At 35.2% G+C, this 23,577-nt stretch overlaps 1 protein-coding gene across 1 annotated transcript in view; it reads left to right on the forward strand.

Annotated features, from left to right (window-relative positions):
- Positions 1-11,136, forward strand: part of LOC144441938 (ecto-NOX disulfide-thiol exchanger 2-like) — a 47,145-nt gene extending 36,009 nt beyond the window's left edge. The window contains exons 10-13 of the mRNA XM_078131205.1: positions 4,675-4,853; positions 5,846-5,911; positions 7,858-8,080; positions 9,470-11,136. Coding sequence (XP_077987331.1) covers positions 4,675-4,853; positions 5,846-5,911; positions 7,858-8,080; positions 9,470-9,693 — 692 coding nt within the window. The 3' untranslated portion in view covers positions 9,694-11,136. The remainder of the gene's footprint in view (positions 1-4,674; positions 4,854-5,845; positions 5,912-7,857; positions 8,081-9,469) is intronic.
- The last annotated feature ends 12,441 nt before the right edge of the window (positions 11,137-23,577 follow it).

The raw sequence follows: 23,577 nt of genomic DNA on the forward strand, positions 1-23,577 counted from the left end.
GTGATTGAGACAGACAGTGATATGTATACATGTATGATAAAGAATTGTGATTAAGACAGACAGTGATATGTATACATCTATGATAAAGAATTGTGATTGAGACAGACAGTGATATGTATACATGTATGATAAAGAATTGTGATTGAGAGACAGACAGTGATATGTATACATGTATGATAAAGAATTGTGATTGAGACAGACAGTGATATGTATACATGTATGATAAAGAATTGTGATTGAGAGACAGACAGTGGTATGTATACATGTATGATAAAGAATTGTGATTGAGACAGACAGTGATATGTATACATGTATGATAAAGAATTGTGATTGAGACAGACAGTGGTATGTATACATGTATGATAAAGAATTGTGATTAAGACAGACAGTGATATGTATACATCTATGATAAAGAATTGTGATTGAGACAGACAGTGATATGTATACATGTATGATAAAGAATTGTGATTGAGAGACAGACAGTGATATGTATACATGTATGATAAAGAATTGTGATTGAGACAGACAGTGATATGTATACATGTATGATAAAGAATTGTGATTAAGACAGACAGTGGTATGTATACATGTATGATAAAGAATTGTGATTGAGACAGACAGTGATATGTATACATGTATGATAAAGAATTGTAATTGAGACAGACAGTGGTATGTATACATGTATGATAAAGAATTGTGATTGAGAGACAGACAGTGATATGTATACATGTATGATAAAGAATTGTGATTGAGAGACAGACAGTGATATGTATACATGTATGATAAAGAATTGTGATTAAGACAGACAGTGATATGTATACATGTATGATAAAGAATTGTGATTGAGACAGACAGTGATATGTATACATGTATGACAAAGAATTGTGATTGAGAGACAGACAGTGGTATGTATACATGTATGATAAAGAATTGTGATTGAGACAGACAGTGGTATGTATACATGTATGATAAAGAATTGTGATTGAGAGACAGACAGTGGTATGTATACATGTATGATAAAGAATTGTGATTGAGACAGACAGTGGTATGTATACATGTATGATAAAGAATTGTGATTAACACAGACAGTGGTATGTATACATGTATGATAAAGAATTGTGATTGAGACAGACAGTGGTATGTATACATGTATGATAAAGAATTGTGTTTGAGAGACAGACAGTGGTATGTATACATGTATGATAAAGAATTGTGATTGAGAGACAGACAGTGGTATGTATACATGTATCATAAAGAATTGTGATTGAGACAGACAGTGGTATGTATACATGTATGATAAAGAATTGTGATTGAGACAGACAGTGATATGTATACATGTATGATAAAGAATTGTGATTGAGAGACAGACAGTGGTATGTATACATGTATGATAAAGAATTGTGATTGAGAGACAGACAGTGGTATGTATACATGTATCATAAAGAATTGTGATTGAGACAGACAGTGATATGTATACATGTATGATAAAGAATTGTGATTGAGACAGACAGTGGTATGTATACATGTATGACAAAGAATTGTGATTGAGAGACAGACAGTGGTATGTATACATGTATGATAAAGAATTGTGATTGAGACAGACAGTGGTATGTATACATGTATGATAAAGAATTGTGATTGAGACAGACAGTGATATGTATACATGTATGATAAAGAATTGTGATTGAGACAGACAGTGATATGTATACATGTATGATAAAGAATTGTGATTGAGACAGACAGACAGTGATATGTATACATGTATGATAAAGAATTGTGATTGAGACAGACAGTGGTATGTATACATGTATGATAAAGAATTGTGATTAAGACAGACAGTGGTATGTATACATGTATGATAAAGAATTGTGATTGAGACAGACAGTGGTATGTATACATGTATGATAAAGAATTGTGATTGAGACAGACAGTGGTATGTATACATGTATGATAAAGAATTGTGATTGAGACAGACAGACAGTGGTATGTATACATGTATGATAAAGAATTGTGATTGAGACAGACAGTGATATGTATCCATGTATGATAAAGAATTGTGATTGAGAGACAGACAGTGGTATGTATACATGTATGATAAAGAATTGTGATTGAGACAGACAGTGGTATGTATACATGTATGATAAAGAATTGTGATTGAGACAGACAGTGATATGTATACATGTATCATAAAGAATTGTGATTGAGACAGACAGTGATATGTATACATGTATGATAAAAAATTGTGATTAAGACAGACAGTGATATGTATACATGTATGATAAAGAATTGTGATTAAGACAGACAGTGGTATGTATACATGTATGATAAAAAATTGTGATTAAGACAGACAGTGATATGTATACATGTATGATAAAGAATTGTGATTGAGAGACAGACAGTGGTATGTATACATGTATCATAAAGAATTGTGATTGAGACAGACAGTGATATGTATACATGTATGATAAAGAATTGTGATTGAGAGACAGACAGTGGTATGTATACATGTATCATAAAGAATTGTGATTGAGACAGACAGTGGTATGTATACATGTATGACAAAGAATTGTAATTGAGACAGACAGTGATATGTATACATGTATGATAAAGAATTGTGATTGAGAGACAGACAGTGGTATGTATACATGTATGATAAAGAATTGTAATTGAGACAGACAGTGGTATGTATACATGTATGATAAAGAATTGTGATTGAGAGACAGTGGTATGTATACATGTATGATAAAGAATTGTGATTAAGACAGACAGTGATATGTATACATGTATCATAAAGAATTGTGATTAAGACAGACAGTGGTATGTATACATGTATGACAAAGAATTGTGATTGAGACAGACAGTGATATGTATACATGTATGATAAAGAATTGTGATTGAGAGACAGACAGTGGTATGTATACATGTATGATAAAGAATTGTGATTGAGAGACAGACAGTGGTATGTATACATGTATGATAAAGAATTGTAATTGAGACAGACAGTGGTATGTATACATGTATGATAAAGAATTGTAATTAAGACAGACAGTGATATGTATACATGTATGATAAAGAATTGTGATTGAGACAGACAGTGGTATGTATACATGTATGATAAAGAATTGTAATTGAGACAGACAGTGGTATGTATACATGTATGATAAAGAATTGTGATTGAGAGACAGACAGTGGTATGTATACATGTATGATAAAGAATTGTGATTGAGACAGACAGTGGTATGTATACATGTATGATAAAGAATTGTGATTGAGACAGACAGTGATATGTATACATGTATGATAAAGAATTGTGATTGAGACAGACAGTGATATGTATACATGTATGACAAAGAATTGTAATTGAGAGACAGACAGTGATATGTATACATGTATGATAAAGAATTGTGATTGAGACAGACAGTGATATGTATACATGTATCATAAAGAATTGTGATTAAGACAGACAGTGGTATGTATACATGTATGATAAAGAATTGTAATTGAGACAGACAGTGGTATGTATACATGTACGATAAAGAATTGTGATTGAGAGACAGACAGTGGTATGTATACATGTATGATAAAGAATTGTGATTGAGACAGACAGTGGTATGTATACATGTATAGTCACACGGCCTCTAGCACATAGCAAGAGTAAAATGATGGTGTCTGTAATGTGGATAAACATTTTTAAAAAACTTTAAAACTTCACTATGTATCAAAAGCTATTTCCACATCTCAATGAAACCCATTTTCAAAATTGTACTGACATCATTCCGCATATCATCTCACACACTAAATATTGAAAAGGGGAGATATACTGGTTGTCCAAGAGAACGAAGGGTATGTTCCTGTGACAATGCAACAATTGAGGATGAATTCCACTTTCTGCTAGTATGTCCTTTGTACAACGAGCTTATAAAAAAATATATTCCCCAATTCTACCACTACCAACCAAATATGGATAAATTTGTACAATTATTGAACACAAATAAGAGAGAAATTACCCGTAATGTCAGTAAATTTCTATTTTATGCTTTCAAATTATGCAATGATGCTCACTCTGTAACATAACACACCTTTGACTGTAAATGTATTTTTCTGTTCTGACTTAAGGCACGTAGGGCCGGTGGCCTATAGTGCAAAATAAAGATTATTATTATTATAAACATTTTTAAGAAACTATCACAGAAACTGTACAGTTGTACTCAATTTTTACATAACTCTACTCCTTTCCCAATACATGTAATTCCTTGCTCATAAGGAATGTCTGCACTCTCAGAAAAAAATCACAAAAACTACAAATCCCACTTGTTCAAAAACAATCTGCATACCAATATGAAGCGTAAGCCATCATTCTGTATCTCACACACAAACATTACTATTTCTAAAGTAAACAGCAGTTTGGTATAGTAACATGTTGAGCTGCCTTAGTTTGGTATAGTAACAGTTTGGTATAGTAACATGTTGAGCTGCCTTAGTTTGGTATAGTAACATGTTGAGCTGCCTTAGTTTGGTATAGTAACAGTTTGGTTATAGTAACATGTTGAGCTGCCTTAGTTTGGTATAGTAACATGTTGAACTGCCTTAGTTTGGTATAGTAACATGTTGAGCTGCCTTGGAACATGCTTCATGCATTAATTAGTTAACATCTGATTTTGTATGAATTGATAGATATGATAAGTCAACCTGGTGAAGTAGATCACTTGAAGGAAGAAAACGACAGTCTTCGGTGTCAACTAGAGGCATACAAGAATGAAGTAGACATCCTAAAAACAGAGTACAAACAATTTAGTGACATCAAGGAAACAAATATCAAAGCATTACAGCATGCACTACAAGGATTACAACAGGTAAGAAAACATGACAGTATATACTACACACGTTACAGTAGATAAGACATTGATATAAAACATGACAGTATATACTACAGACGTTACAGTAGATAAGACATTGATATAAAACATGACAGTATATACTACAGACGTTACAGTAGATAAGACATTGATATAAAACATGACTATATACTACAGACATTACAGTAGGTAAGACATTGATATAAAACATGACAGTATGTACTACAGCCATTACAGTAGATATGACATTGATATAAAACATGACAGTATATACTACAGACGTTACAGTAGATAAGACATTGATATAAAACATGACAGTATATACTACAGACGTTACAGTAGATAAGACATTGATACAAAACATGACAGTATATACTACAGACGTTACAGTAGATAAGACATTGATATAAAACATGACAGTATATACTACAGATGTTACAGTAGATATGACATTGATATAAAACATGACAGTATATACTACAGACGTTACAGTAGATAAGACATTGATATAAAACATGACAGTATATACTACAGACGCTACAGTAGATATGACATTGATATAAAACATGACAGTATATACTACAGACGTTACAGTAGATATGACATTGATATAAAACATGACAGTATATACTACAGACGTTACAGTAGATATGACATTGATATAAAACATGACAGTATATACTACAGACGTTACAGTAGATAAGACATTGATATAAAACATGACAGTATATACTACAGACGTTACAGTAGATAAGACATTGATATAAAACATGACAGTATATACTACAGACGTTACAGTAGATAAGACATTGATATAAAACATGACAGTATATACTACAGACGTTACAGTAGATAAGACATTGATATAAAACATGACAGTATATACTACAGACGTTACAGTAGATAAGTGTTGCTATTTATAATGATATGAAATCAACTAATTTATACAGACAGTCATGTTACAATGTCATCTCTATTCTTTCTCCCAGCAATTAATGGCAGCCAGGGCGGAAGCCAAGCAAAGTGAAAAACCTGAAGTTGAGAAAAAACAAGAGGTATGTGGCTACAAGACATGCTTAAAAATCACCCTCATTAAAACTAACTTCCTTTATTATTTTACAAGCATATCATATCAATGTGTATCGTCTAATGTGCAAGTAATTGATACGATATACCATTTAGTCTGTTACAACTGTAAGGTACTCACAGAATTACAGGTATTACATATTTACATACATTATCATAAATGGTGGTACCATATTTACATACATTATCATAAATGGTGGTACCATATTTACATACATTATCATAAATGGTGGTACCATATTTACATACATTATCATAAATGGTGGTACCATATTTACATACATTATCATAAATGGCGGTACCATATTTACATACATTATCATAAATGGCGGTACCATATTTACATACATTATCATAAATGGTGGTACTTACCATAATGGATACCTACCTAATGTCAAAGTTGTTCATTAGGTTTGTGTCGAATTTGAAAGTGGTTCATTTCCTCAAGTAAGTGTAAGGTGTTTGTGGCAATTTCTGCAGCATGGTCTGTGTCCATTGTGGATTAGGAGACTGGAAATCAGCATATTTCATTAAAATATGAAGACTATTCCTTGTTGCAATTTCACCTGTTATGGTCAGGTTATTTATTATAAACCCACTCTTGAGGTCAGATTATTTATTATAAGCCCACAATTTAGGTCAGGTTATTTGTTATAAACCCACAATTTAGGTCAGATTATTTATTATAAACCTACAATTGAGGTCAGATTATTTATTATAAACCCACAATTGAGGTCAGGTTATTTATTATAAACCCACAATTTAGGTCAGGTTATTTATTATAAACCCACAATTGAGGTCAGGTTATTTATTATAAACCCACAATTGATGTCAGGTTATTTATTATAAACCCACAATTGAGGTCAGATTATTTATTATAAACCCACAATTTAGGTCAGGTTATTTATTATAAACCCACAATTTAGGTCAGGTTATTTATTGTAAACCCACAATTTAGGTCAGGTTATTTATTATAAACCTACAATTGAGGTCAGGTTATTTATTATAAACCCACAATTGAGGTCAGATTATTTATTATAAACCCACAATTTAGGTCAGGTTATTTATTATAAACCCACAATTTAGGTCAGGTTATTTATTATAAACCCACAATTTAGGTCAGGTTATTTATTATAAACCCACAATTGAGGTCAGATTATTTATTATAAACCCACAATTGAGGTCAGATTATTTATTATAAACCCACAATTTAGGTCAGATTATTTATTATAAACCCACAATTGAGGTCAGGTTATTTATTGTAAACCCACAATTGAGGTCAGATTATTTATTATAAACCCACAATTGAGGTCAGGTTATTTATTATAAACCCACAATTTAGGTCAGGTTATTTATTATAAACCTACAATTGAGGTCAGGTTATTTATTATAAACCCACAATTGAGGTCAGATTATTTATTATAAGCCCACTCTTGAGGTCAGGTTATTTATTATAAACCCACAATTTAGGTCAGATTATTTATTATAAACCCACAATTGAGGTCAGGTTATTTATTATAAACCCACAATTTGAGGACAGGTTATTTATTGTAAACCCACAATTGAGGTCAGGTTATTTATTATAAACCCACAAATTGAGGTCAGGTTATTTATTGTAAACCCACAATTGAGGTCAGATTATTTATTATAAACCTACAATTGAGGTCAGGTTATTTATTATAAACCCACTCTTGAGGTCAGGTTATTTATTATAAACCCACAATTGAGGTCAGGTTATTTATTATATACCCACAATTGAGGTCAGATTATTTATTATAAACCCACAATTGAGGTCAGATTATTTATTATAAACCCACAATTGAGATCAGATTATTTATTATAAACCCACAATTGAGGTCAGATTATTTATTATAAACCCACAATTGAGGTCAGATTATTTATTATAAACCTACAGAAACCAGGTCCTCTTATGCAGTGGCTAAAGAAGGCAGCAGTTGTTAAAGAAATACAGAAAGATGAGGATGTTCAAGAAAAGAGTACAGAAAATGAAACTGAAGAGAAAACAGACACAGAAGCAGAAAAAGATACATCACCCACATCTAGCCAAGAAACTACAGAAAAGGTTAAAGAAAAAGTAGATAAAATGAAAGTCAGTGAACTAGAAGCTTTATTGGTTGGTAAGTACGGTTATTATTGATAGTAGATGACAATAGTTATATTACAAGAACTGTGTGTGTGTGGGGGGGGGGGGGGGATGTGTATTTATGTTTATGTATGTGTGGGTTATGTGTGTGTAGGTGTTTGTATGTTTGTATTTAAGTAGGTGTGTGGATACGTGTTTGTGTGTATAATAAGTATATGTGTAGGTACAGGTCATTCTCACAAACCAGAGCTGTGATTTCTTCCACAACACTGTAAAATAAAGACTTTGGGTTTGTAACGATGAATGGACTGGTATTTCAGCTTTTAATAATATTAAATATTCATGAGTAATAATATAATGATCCCATACGTTCTGTAGTGCAAGCATACTTGAAACATGGTTCACCGAATGTGTGTATCTAACTTGTACTCAGACTTATACCTGACTTGTGAACAATTGTCAATGTGACTAAATATGCCTGTTTATAGGGCCATTCCCTTGAAGAAACAGTATTTTCTGACCATATCAAGTGAGTCCAACAGGCAGACATAGCGTGAACAGCAAGCGTTGATAGATGCATGACCTGAGTGAATGTGAATGGGCAATTTGAAAGATTAGTGTAAAAGTTACTAGTCTCATTTAAATCTCCTAGGATAACCAACATTTGTAGGGAGTTAAATAGTATGAAATAAGAATGATAAAAGATTCATGGGAAATTGGAAAATTAATGCTGATATATTGGCACCGCACGGGTAGTATGGAGTGCCATGTACACGTTTGACCAGATTTCCAGACTCCTGTGCCTGGAGAACACTGTACCAAAATGTTGTACTTATTAGCATTCAGCCCAGGTTCAGTTCCTTGTAAAATCAAAAGTATCGTAAACAACACTTCAATAACCACAGGTTGTGAATGAAATTAAGTTTATCTCGAGTGAACTCGCATGAATCGGCCGATCTTGATTTTTGTACCCTACTCCAAACCTACTTATATGGCCGGTGGCTGTTGTGTAACTCGCTACAAACTCGCGATCATTTCTGATGGTACACAGTATGAATGAAATCAATGCTCTCACAAACCCTATTAGATACTTCAGACAAGAAGTTATTTGTATGTATGTAGGTACGTGTGAATGCCAATGTATTTATGTGTAGGTATATATGTGTGTGTGTGTGGGTGGGTATTGGTGTAGGTGTGTGTGGGGGGGTGTGGGGGTGTGTGCACAGGTATTTGTATGTTGGTATGTTGAGTACTTCTGTACAGCTAGTATAGAACCTATTTACATTGTTTTCAGTCACATTTGGTGATATCTTGATATGACTGTACAAGTGACAGTGACAGTTAATGCTCAGTTGAAAATGAAATTATAACACATTTAATTTTCAGTTGAACACAACAGTAACTATATGTTATTTATTAATAGGTTTGCTGGCTACATTTCTTCATGTCCATCCATTTGGAGCATCAGTGGAGTATTTGTGGTCCTACATTTCAAGACTAGATTCTAAAGTCTCCCCAGCTGATGTAGAAGACTTGATGATCAAATTACCAACTGTGTTTGAACAGGAACTCTTTGGTGTTGGGGCAACTCTTGAAAAGAGGTGGAAGTTCTGTGGTTTTGAGACCTGTCTTAAAAAGAAACCATAAAGTTGGATTTAGTTTTTGACAATTGATTTTAAAATGTGCAGTATGTATAGTTATTGATATAGTACACCAGCTGATGATGTATTTGTAGAATATTGTCAGTTGACTATGAACACATGCAAAGCTGACTGCCAATAATACATGTAACCATAGTAACAGGATAACTTGTGTGTTGTTTACTGGTATAAAAAGCTATATCTGGAGTGAATAAGAATTCCTACCAAATACCAACCATGACAAATTCCATAGCTATTATATATATATACAATTAAATATTGCTATAAACAGGTGTAGTTCTGTAGTAATGGGTGTTCCAGGTAATTAGCATGAGAATTTAACAATTTGTATCTGTTGTTGACCAAAATGAGAGAGAATTTCATAGATTTGGTTCAAATGGATAAAATGATAGACCAGTACCATTATAATGAGGGGGACACAACTGTTGTTACATACATACCAGTGATTACTTGCACCAGTACACAAATGTTACTAGTGGTATGTGCACTGCAGTGCAATACCACAAATATTGCAGCATGTCTGTATGCACATGATATGCAAATGAGTATATGATCATCCTTGTACACTAAATAACATTATTGCATAGTATGATTATTGTGAAAATTTGCTGTTTCAGATTAACATATGTTATGTGTAACAATAACAGAACCCCATGCCACTTTAATGCTAGTGTGGGTAGTCAAGGGAATTTGCATTTCCTACTGCACTGTCAATGCTCATGAAAGCACAGACACTGCAAGCACTCATGGCAAATACCGTGAGTACCACACACTTAAACTTGTGTGCAGTAAGTCAAACTTGTCTGTGTGTGAGAGGAAATGGTACATTGCTATGGAAGTTGTCATTTGTAGATAAAATAAAATAAATTGTAGTATAACCTTCAAAACATACACAACCCTTTTGTGGAGTGTGTAGATTTGTAATCAGTTTATGTTGAATTTCAAATATATGTTAAGTTTTCTGTATGTCATGGACTTGATTCATGCATGTACCAAGAAGTGTCATGTAAGTGTTCATAAAGTGTACTTTAGTGACCTTGACTTTGGACTCCAAGGTGAAATGTCATTTTCATTGAATTTTGTTAGAAGACATTATATAATTTGCTGACAGCTAAATAGGATTCTACACTGTCAATTTATGTTAGTTCATAACATTATACATAGCAATGTCTACTCATAGCCTAAAGTGATGTTCTGGTTATCAGAAAGACTGCTTCATGTACTGCCATGTGATTTCAGCCATCATTTCTCCCATTGTGAGGTGGATGACCTCTATTGAAAAGTGGGTGACTAGACTAAAGTGTATTGACCTTGTTCCAGAACAATTATTGGAATAATGTAGGGACCGTCACACAATGTCACACAAGCTCAACAAATGAACTTTGTTTAAAGGGGAGGGGGTCTGGGGTCAATGCAATTGCTGAACTTCATTTTCGCTCTTCTGATCAATATCAAAAGCTTTCATGCCTTCAATGATGACAAGTTCTGTATTTACTACTTAGATGTTGATAAGTTAATGTAAAATATACTTCTAATGTAAGATACAGTGCTGGGTTTCCTGTAGTATTTGAATGTGTTTACCATCATGTTTTTACATTGTATCGATGGTAGTGGTGTGACCACAACACTTTTCATCATTGTTTTATACATCATGTATAAAGATGTCAATGTTGCACTGTGAATGTTGTTTAGAGGGAGAGGGAGTGGATTTTGTCCAAAACATATGAAGTTCACTTAATAAGCTTGTGCAACATTATGTGATAATCCCTTAGATTATGATGACAATAAAGATTTGGTTTAAATGATCAAATAAGAGAATGACAGAGACAATCCTTGCTGGTTTTTGTACCGTCACGTAACTGAAAGTCAGGGTCTGTCTTAAAACTCATAACTTGTGTCAAATTGTTTCAGTACAGCAGATTATTTGAAATTAACTTGACAAAAAAGATATTTTACACTTCACAGAGTAAAACGTTAAGTCATTTCCTATGTTGAAATATTATCTTTTCTGGATACCATAAAAATAAAGAATAAAGATATATCTTAATAACTCTCAGTGTGTATATACTCAACATAACTATATAACAATAACATAATTATAGTTTAGGCCCTGCTCTCATGTGTTATCACCTTGTAAATCATCAGAAAGGAGAATGTATACATACATACATACATACATACATACATACATACATACATACATACACAGGGTTCAAGTCAAAGTCTGCACCCAGTGACAATCCTTCCTTGCCAGACAAACTCAATGAATTTTGATCAACCCCTGGGCACACTACATGTGATCAGTAGCGACAGTCTACCTCAACCGTTTGAGGTATCGCATGAGGACACTCATCGCGTTCTATCCAAACTGAAAGTGAAGAAGGCGCCAGGTCCCCGTCTTTATCGATCATGCAGGGATGAACTGTGTGAAATTATTTGCGACACATTCAATTGGTCCTTGAAGATCTGTTATGTCCCAAATATATTTAAGAAAGCGATCATCATTCCTGTGCCAAAGCGTTCACCGGTTACATGTTTGATGACTACCGTCCAGTTGCGTTAACATCGATAGTAATGAAATGTTTAGAGACTCTAGTCAGTCAGTACATTAGATCTAGACTCCCTCCGTCTCTTGATCCATACCAATTTGCTTGAGGATGCAATTTCATTAGCATTATTCAATGTAACGAGCTTCCTTGACCAGAAAATACCTAACTATTCCAGACCTAACTATTCATCGATTACAGCTCAGCTTTCAATACAATTTCACCCTAAAGATTATATGACGCCTCAATCAAATCGTTAACACTGCCAGTAGCATCATTAGGTGCCAACTTCCTTCTCTTAATGAGTTGTACAACGCTCAAGTAAAGAAAAGAGCTCAGTCAATTGTAAAAGACGATTTCCTTCCAGCACGTAATTTATTCCAACTTATGCGATCAGGCAAGGGGTAGCGTTCAATCCAATTAGGTTCTAATCGCACATAGTTTAGCTTTTACCCAACTGCAGTCTTAATGAATTAATTTTAGTTCTCTGTTAATGCATCAATCTCATGTTAGGAGTCCTCTACAGAATACTATTTTTGTAAATTTTTCATTACATGCAAAATCAATGCACATTTCATTATATATGTACCAGTATATAAACACATATATCATATCATGTCATAAATACATACATACATACATACATACACACACACATATACATACATACATACATATACATACATACATACATACATACATACATACATACATGCATACATACATACATACATACACACACACACACATACATGCATACATACATACATTCATACATACATATACATACACATACAGACAGACATACATACATACATACATACACACACATACATATACATACATACATACATACACATATATACATTCATACATACATACATACATACATACACACATATATACATACATACGTACGTACGTACGTACGTACGTACGTACGTACATACATACATACATACATACATACATACATACACGTGGTGGATGTGGCTTATTTCAAAAGTAACAGGTTACATTAAATAAAAGTTTGAGGGGGCTAAGTGAGGTGAGTACAGGATGGGGTTTTCCTTTCCTCTTCCTCGAGATATTTGAACTAAAAAGTGTGCTTTCTGGCGATAATAATACCTTCAAACAATATCCTGGAAAGATTTAATCAAAGTACGGCAGAGCAGAGTGGGGGTGACGATGGGGGTGGGGTTCTTCTCGCCCGTCTTTGGAAATTTCTGAATTTCAATTACTAAGAGTGCTATATCTGGTGTTATTTTAACATGTTGATGTGATAACAATACCTTCTCCTGATCACAATTTCAATTAGAATTTAGACAGTTATAAACATATAGTGCAGTAAACACATACTCAAACCATAATGTTGTATGTAATATACCATTCAATGTTTTATTGTCATTTCATTATTATAAAACGTTACAGGATTCAAGGTACTAAGTCAGGTCAGTATTGTCAGTAATATGATTTCATGGCATAGAGCTTTGTTTTGTTTTGTTTCAGCAATAGCCAAGAGTAAACGTAAACCTTTGGCAAGAATATCATTAAAAGATTATGTGTCGCTGACATATGTACCTGGCAATTTGATATTTTGTAGCTAGTTTCCACAATACAGTAAAACATTTTTCTAGTTCATACCCTGGGAGCATATTTTTTGTCTATGTTGAGTTAGTAAGCAATTTTTTTCCACTGTTCTGTGTGGGTTTTTATTCGGAAATCCCCCAGCCCACCCCAAAAAATTAAATGGCACACTCTTCTTGAGAGAGAGACATGGCTAACCGATTAAATAGATAATTAAGTAATGTGGACCAATACAAGATGCCAACTTCACTACACAATAAGACTCAGTCGAGTCAACTAGGTTTAGAACTGCCCAAATTGATGGAAAGCAATGACAAGCCTTCAAAACAGAAGGTACACATTCTTCATCTTTAAACTTGGGATGTGTTCTGAAACGCGTAACTTAATGTTGTACTTTGTACTCTGTACTCTGTACTCTGAACTTTGTACTCTGTACCCTGCACTCTGTACCCTGTACTTTGTACTCTGTACTCTGTACTCTGTACTCTGTACTCTGTACCCTGCACTCTATACCCTATACTCTGTACCCTGTACCCTGTACCCTGTACTTTGTACCCTGTACCCTGTACTCTACTCTGTACTTTGTACTCTGTACTCTTTACCCTGTACTCTGTACTTTGTACTCTGTACTCTGTACCCTGTACTTTGTACTCTGTACCCTGTACTCTGTACTCTGTACTATGTACCCTGCACTCTGTACTCTGTACTCTGTACCCTGTACTCTGTACCCTGCACTCTGTACCCTGTACTCTGTACCCTGCACTCTGTACTCTGTACCCTGTACCCAGTACTCTGTACCCTGCACTCTGTACTTTGTACTCTGTACTCTGTACTTTGTACCCTGTACTCTGTACTCTGTACTTTGTACCCTGTACTCTGTACTTTGTACCCTGTACTCTGTACTCTGTACTTTGTACCCTGTACTCTGTACTCTGTACTTTGTACTCTGCACCCTGTACTCTGTACTTTGAACTCTGTACCCCGTACTCTGTACTCTGTACTCTGTACTCTGTACTTTGTACCCTGTACTTTGTACCCTGTACTCTGTACTCTGTACTTTGTACCCTGTACTCTGTACTCTGTACTTTGTACCCTGTACTCTGTACTCTGTACTTTGTACCCTGTACTCTGTACTTTGTACCCTGTACTCTGTACTCTGTACCCTGTACTCTGTACTTTGTACCCTGTACTCTGTACTCTGTACTCTGTACTCTGTACCCTGTACTCTGTACTTTGTACCCTGTACTCTGTACTTTGTACCCTGTACTCTGTACTCTGTACCCTGTATTCTGTACTTTGTACCCTGTACTCTGTACTCTGTACTCTGTACTTTGTACCCAGTACTCTGTACTCTGTACTCTGTACCCTGTACCCTGCACTCTGTACTCTGTACCCTGTACTCTGTACTTTGTACTCTGCACCCTGTACTCTGTACTTTGAACTCTGTACCCTGTACTCTGTACTTTGTACCCTGTACTCTGTACTCTGTACTCTGTACCCTGTACTCTGTACTTTGTACCCTGTACTCTGTACTTTGTACCCTGTACTCTGTACTCTGTACCCTGTACTCTGTACTTTGTACCCAGTACTCTGTACTCTGTACCCTGTACCCTGCACTCTGTACTCTGTACCCTGTACTCTGTACTTTGTACTCTGCACCCTGTACTCTGTACTTTGAACTCTGTACCCCGTACCCTGTACTCTGTACTTTGTACTCTGTACTTTGTACCCTGTACTCTGTACTCTGTACTCTGTACTCTGTACCCTGTACTCTGTACCCTGTACTCTGTACTCTGTACTCTGTACTCTGTACCCTGTACTCTGTACTCTGTACTCTGTACCCTGTACTCTGTACTTTGTACCCTGTACTCTGTACTTTGTACCCTGTACTCTGTACCCTGCACTCTGTACCCTGTACTCTGTACCCTGTACTCTGTACTTTGTACTCTGCACCCTGTACTCTGTACTTTGAACTCTGTACCCCGTACCCTGTACTCTGTACTTTGTACCCTGTACTCTGTACTCTGTACCCTGTACTCTGTACTCTGTACTCTGTACCCTGTACTCTGTACTTTGTACCCTGTACTCTCTACTCTGTACCCTGTACTTTGTACCCTGTACTCTGTACTTTGTACCCTGTACTTTGTACCCTGTACTCTCTACTCTGTACCCTGTACTTTGTACCCTGTACTCTGTACTTTGTACCCTGTACTCTGTACCCTGTACTCTCTACTCTCAACTCTGTACCCTGTACTCTGTACTTTGTACTCTGTACTTTGTACCCTGTACCCTGTACTCTGTACCCTGTCCTCTGTGATTTGTACTCTGTACCCTGTACCCTGTACTCTGTACTCTGTACCCTGTACCCTGTGTGCGATTACTTTCCCATACGCGTTACTCAACCTTGTACCCTGTACATGTACTTTGTACTCTACGTATGTGTGATTACGCGTTCTAACGAGCAGCTGAACGTCTTATCACTATTTATGAGTCGGAGACGTTTAACTATGACATCATTTACAATCTGGAGACATTTGTTGTGACGACATTTGCGAGTTGTACTTGTCATGGCGTCATTTAAAAGTTGGAGACATTTGCTATGACGTCACTGAGAATGATGCTTGCAAGAGAGGTGTTTTTACTGACAAAATTAGTGTGTCTACATATCGGTTTCAAAATATCCCTTGTGATGTGCAAATGATGAAATTATTGATCACATTGCCATGTTCAGTTATTTCTCATTATCATGTTTCATAATTTCAGTAACTGACATGTTGTACACACTTGGAGACTCCATTTCCTTTCATCCTGTTGACGTTCCCATTGTAACTTGACCGAAGCTTTCCGACGTCGAACGAATGGATCTGGAACCCATCTCATGTCGTCAGAATAACTAGAATTGGTATCTTTACCCCAGAAAATGCTACAATGTTTCTTTTTGCAGCGACATCTTGATTTGGCCAGTAGTGTTTGTGCGAGTGTTGGTGCAACCAGACAGGATGTACTGACTTCCACCGTCGGGAAACTCTCTTTATGATATTCTTCCACCATTTTCTTGTTGGCGATTTCCAAGCACGACGTGCATGAAGTAGGACCAAGCACTTCACAATATTGCCCATATACCATGTCTTTATGTGGACAAACGAGTGTTCTCATGATGTATGGATACATTCTAGTATTGAGTACAATCTTATCATTGCTACCATCACGGAAACAGTTCAATTCAGTCTTCAGAATACATCGTTGTCCCTGATTTCTCATCGTGCCACCTACCATACATTCCTCGTTCTCAAGGGGAGGTAAGGTTGCCCAGGTAACGCGTTTAACACGGGGCACTTGCTGTTCTTTTTCTCTTGTTCTCGGGCGAGATTCAGTCTGACGAGATCTAGCAACACAAATTAGACGACATTTATATTCAGCATTTTATACAGTTACTATAGTGAAGCCAAGCCTTGAAGGAAATACATCATAATTTGACATTGAAACAACACAGGCAGATTCCAAATATAGTTTCTAGCTTCTTTTTTTATGAAAACCACTTTAGGGCGAACAAGGACAATATAAATAATAACATCAACAATTACAGAAAAGAATAATATTATAAATAAAAAAATATTGAAAACACAAATAAGGGGCATATATGGGAAGCCGTTCAGGCCAAAAGTATTTTTTTATTTTTGCTATAGTATTTTATATTTTTCGTACTTACAAACTAATTTTAACAGTTTATGTACTTTTATTCCATGTTCACATTATTTTAATTGAAATAAGTTTGCATAAAATAAAAAAATACTTTTGGCCTGAACGGCTTCCCATAGGCATATGTTTCTATTTGACTTGTTTCCCAAAGTAGGATTTCCTTTAACTGTACACACAAATATATAAATATTTTGAGAAAATCAGCATAGCCTTTCACGTGCTCTCACAACCAATGGATATGTGTATACCATTCCATATAACTTATAAACTTGCAGTCACTTACTGTGTTCTTTTTACAGACTTGTTGTCAATAGCAACACGTGAATCGGTGTACGCACTGTTGACATCGAGTGACAATAACTGTATGGTGGTCGCTACAGAGTCTGCCTCAGACTCAACCTCCCAGCTTCCTCCGACATCTACCACAGAGGGAGCTGGACAGCGACACATATCACCTAGATTATCTTGGGGTAAGAGACGTGCAGGAAGCATAACGATTGCCACTTGGAACTCACACTTCAACAATTGTTGTGGGCCAAGCACCTATGTATAGAAATTTAAAAAAAAACCACCTGATTTTTAATATTGGCTGGGTGTAGAATGTGATGTAGTGTCTAATAGTGTTCTATCAAACTCACACCACTGTACTATAATCATGTTTAATAGTCAACTGTAACGAGGGAATATGTCATTCTGGTGAGGATGGTCCACCGAGATCAATGGTGTTTACGTAAGGGGTGCATCATTTGATATCTGGGGATTTTTTAGAAAAAAATGTCACAGGCCAAAAGTGGAAAACAAATATTGCAGTGGCGAACTCCAAGACAGAAGCTAAATATTGTTATGATGCAAATGTGGAAACTAGCGACAAATGTCGAACTCCAAGCTTACATGAGATTTTTGCCAAAATGTGTCTTCAATCATGTAATTTTTCATAACACGACGTGACGCGACTTGGTCATATTGAATACATATATACATTTCCAAAAAGAATTTATACAAATTATAGACAAAAGCAATAAGTTTTTAGTTACTCTAGGAAAAAATGGTTGTGGCCGCCGAACAAAAAATAATTATGGCCTATGGGTCCAATTACTCCAGCCCCCCCCCCCCCTACGTAATCAAATGGTTTACCCCCGAATCGCCTGTGTGTTATTACCTTTATTAGTTCGAATAATGGTGTGTCATTGATCAATTAATGTAGGATAGCTATGGTATTGTTAATCAAACTATGCCCTTGTTGTGGTCGTCACCCAGTGACTCGACTTTAGCTAATCATTTCCGAGTCTGTCATCAATATTTATTCACCAGTCATAACTTTGTGACGTCACAACCCATCACTATAGAGTGTGACGTAGTAAGAAATACTTTGATTTTTAGTATGCAGATAGTTCATGGGATTCTTCGTGTGTTGCCATGGATACTTTTGTGTTATTTTAACTGTCAAAGGTGCATGTGTCCCCCGAGAGGAGATTTTACTATACAAAGTACATGTCTATAGAAAGTCAACATTGTTTATCTAGTGAGTTCTTTTAAGATCAATGGATTTGACTGCATAAAGGATGGTTACAAAGGTTATCTATATGTTACACTATGATATTGCTATAACGTGGCTGTCCATGACATGATATGAGATGAGATGAACAGCCTATTTGTAACTTAGGTGACTGCCTCAGAAAAGATTTCGAACATCGACAAGAAACTCTGAACGTTACAGGCTGGTGTAAATAGTGTAGAACAAAAATATCCACACTGTATACATAATAGTGGTCGTGTACAGCTCCGTAGCTTTCCAAGCTTGGTAACATATAGTTTACACTTAATATTCAATAGAATTATTATTGTTTTCTTTAAAATAACTTCTCGTTGTATTGGTTTTGATTGTTACTTTGATATTCTGGCATCTGCCAATAGACTGTTTCTATACTAGTCAAAGAAAGCCTTTATACACAATGTTCCTAGATAGACTGTTTCTATACTAGTCAAAGACTGTTTCTATAATGCACGATATATATAGAGACCACACTATTCAGCCACATCGACTTCACTCACCATTTCAATAGAAATGTCATATGTATTTAATATTGTTATTTTGGATGTGAATTTTCACTTTTCCGATTCTTCAGTTTTTCAATGTTTAAATCTTAAGTGACGCAAAGTAATACACTGGCAGCTTACTTTTGATTGCAAATACGATTGATTGACACCGTCGTTTTTGCCAAACCATCGTCAAATTATGAAACTATGATACGTGATTGGTTTTATACAAAGGGTAAATAAATATTAATCAATGATGTGTGAAATGCAGTCGTCGCTCCATACATCAGGTTATCAAATCAACTCGTTTAGAGAGTCTAAGTATTGTAGGTATCGAGATAAAGAAGTTGTGTTGAGTTGTCAGGATAGGTTAAACATAACTTTCACTCACCAATGTTGAATACAATAACGTTGAATGGTCACTGAGCTTCAAAGTGACGACAGCTGTAAAGTATGTTGTGTTCACTTTACTGTCCACGTCAAATTTAGATTAAACACTTAATGCTATTAACTAGACGTTACCATAGTAACTAGTCCGAAGAGTACAAGTGCAGGATGGTCGCGGACGCGTGTTGCCCCGTCTAGTCCTGATCTACCACAAATTTACAATTCTTACCAGTATACGTTGTAGGTTTGGTCAAGTATTCCATCTCAATGGTTTGACTTTTATAAACTTTGTCTGTCAACTTTTAGTTGACTAGAAAACAATAAACATGATAAGATGAACGAGATTCCAACACGATATTATGTAAGAAGCTTTTGTGAATTCAGACTTAGTGTAGATGAATATCTGAATAGAAAGACACTAACCACGCATTAAACAAATCGATTAGATACCAGTCGCCATTCATTGTACACGGCCTCGTCTACTCATCAAATGTAATCACGGTCGTTATTTATGTCCGATGACAAAACTTTACTATCCGATGATATCCTAAGCTGATCGAATATGATATGACTATTGGTGGCATTGTATTATTACAGTAATATAGAACATTGCTCAGTTTAATGGACCACTTTTATCCTTCAAAAATGATATTGCATTTCAATGCTGTTATAAACAAGTATTGTTGTAAATATTTCTTGACATAATATTGATTAACTTTGATTTGCGCGTTTTTTATTTACGGTTTTTACCCTTATCATTTGTTGAGGTAACGAGGCACAACAAGGCAAGTGATTCCACTGTCTTTTAGTGACAATTGGGAGAGATTTATCAATAATTAAATTGCTAAATTAAAACAATGATTTCATAATTTATCATTGTTGCCGACATTCAAACATATTCCTAGTCTCTTTCTGTCTCTGTCTGTGTGTGTGTGTGTGTGTGTGTGTGTGTGTGTTGACACGATATACTAAAAACAGATACACTGTAAATTTCCAAATATTTATGTGATTTTGTACTAGTATCTAATTTTTTCATTTCAATTGATTAATACACTCTTACAAAATATTTATTGAAATCTCATCTGAATTTCATGTTTGCCATAATAAAACTGCTAAAAATACATGACTTTGTATGGTTTGCTTCAGCAAGGGGCACGAGCTGTTGGCAGTACTAGAAACTGACATTTTAAATCTCTTTTACGGTAAGACGTTCTGAAACAAAATCACCCAAAATATTTGAAATGAAATGAAATGAAATCGAGGAATACATTATAATTCGTTTTGATACTGGAAGAAGTGGCAATTTGGCGAGTTGTGTTTTTCCTTTTTGAATAAATTGACTTTGATAATGAATACTGCCATCTAGAGTCGACTTATGTCTTTCTCAGATTGACATAACGTACACTTCAGTGTCAATTATATATCCATGCAATAAAAACACCTCCTTATTAATTGAGACATTTTTTGTGTGTATTCAATATCAGACTATCAACATTATCGTCATGCCAACGCGTTACATTTGAAAGAATTCTTGTATGTATAATGAAAGTAACAGATATATAAATATTTATCTTAGAAAAGCCACTTTTAATTTCAAAGTTTCCAATAACGAAACTTCTAAAATATTATTTGTTTCGTCCACGGGGACGTCCTGTTATTGTCAAAACAACGAGGTAACTGATTTTACAACTCTTACGATACTAGTAACTTGTTTTGATACTGGAAACAATGGCAATTTTGTGGGGGGTTTTTACCTTTGATGAGGTATACTGCCATCTATAGGTGACCTTATATTTATATTCGTCTTTTTCTCAGGCTGGCCTTGTAAACATTTACTTCACTCTTCCTCATTTGAAGCGATATTTTTGTCTGTAGATTTCTTCGAACGCTAAAAGCGTTGATTGACATATAGAATCTGATATAGAATTTAATGAAAGTAACGCATTTTCCTTCTCGTTAACAATTTTCAACTACAATATTATGCCCGAGGCTCCTTTGTAAGTCTAAAGTAACATGATGACATGTACGGATTTGATAAAGATCTCATGATTTTCATGTTGCCAGCTTTCCGTTTTCCCTAGAAATGAATGCCCCTTAACTTCGTCATATATGTTTTGATGTCTATTAACTGCTAAGTTCATTGTAGTTTTACATGATTGGGTTGCAAGTGAAACTAAAATGAATGAACTTCTGTGTCGTTGTTTTTACCCTAAAAGTAGTCGGGTCTTTATTTGTGTTTGTTTACTTGAAGTATATTCATTGAACAATAGATCATGATGTTCACCCTACCAACAACTTTGAAAGTTGATGACGTCATAGACAATACCATTTCGGACTTCATGCCTTGGTCTCTGAGGTTTGGTACTGTAATCATGGTAACGATTCTTGGTCTTTTCAGATCCATAAGAATTAAACTTGATGAGTGACTTGTGAGTGTAATAATAATAATAATAATAATAATAATCTTTATTTATACTGGATAGTTCTTTAAGCATATAAACACTTGTCTCCCAAAAAGTCCAGTGAGGGGCATCCCTCATGGGTTCAGTGTTAATGCAGGAGGAAACCGGAGTACTCGGGGAAAACCTGCGTTGTTCGGTAGAGTCAAACTGAACGACACTCTTCTTACTTAATACAGCGTGGTATGGGGTTCGAACCCCGACCACAGTGGTAAGAGGCCGGGGGGGGGGGGGACTACTCCCCTTATTTGAGTATATGTATATGTGCCGCCCTTTGGGGTGTGTTTTCTAGCCCTTTGGTCTAAAATGTGGTCTGTCTTTTTCGAGCTGAAGAGTCTAAAATGGGGTCCACTTTCCATTATTTTTGAATTTGCTTGGTCTAAAACGTGGTCCATTGTCCTTTACCAAATCATAATTGCCATTAATTGTTCCAAAATGTTGTCTCCTAAGGAAAATGTAGTTAGTTAGTTAGTTAGTTAGTTGATAGTTAGTTATGTAGTTAGTTAGTTAGTTAAACTTTTCATCTTTTAGAAAACCTGTAATTGTCTAAAATGGGGTATTGATTTTTGGTCAAAGTGGGTCTAAAATGGGGCCTGGGTTTCCAGCATTGGCCACACACCCCTACCAGAGCTGGTCACCGGTACCGCCCCCGGGGTAAGAGGCATGGTGTTTAACCACTCAGCCACCGACAACCCCAGTCTCGAGACTTTATCACTAATATTCTCACGTAAAATTAAGCCACTTTACCATTCTCATGTCAAAAAAATACGAGACTTTAACATTATCACGTCAAATTACGTGACTTTATCATTCTCATGTCAAATTACGCGACTTTACCATTCTCACGTCAAAATACGAGACTTTAACATTATCACGTCAAATCACGTGACTTTATCATTCTCATGTCAAATTACGCGACTTTACCATTCTCACGTCAAATACGAGAATTTAACATTATCACGTCAAATTACGTGACTTTATCATTATCATGTCAAATTACGTGACTTTATCATTCTCAAGTCAAAATACGAGACTGTAGTATTTTCACTATTGATGGTGGGTTTAGTCCTATTTTCTATATCTACATATTTAATTCTAAATACCCTATGCAATAAACTTGAAAATTGGAGAATATATTGTTCTTGCATTGTTCCA

This window comes from Glandiceps talaboti, chromosome 11 (genome assembly GCF_964340395.1).
Source record: "Glandiceps talaboti chromosome 11, keGlaTala1.1, whole genome shotgun sequence".
Taxonomy (NCBI): Eukaryota; Metazoa; Hemichordata; class Enteropneusta; family Spengelidae; genus Glandiceps; species Glandiceps talaboti.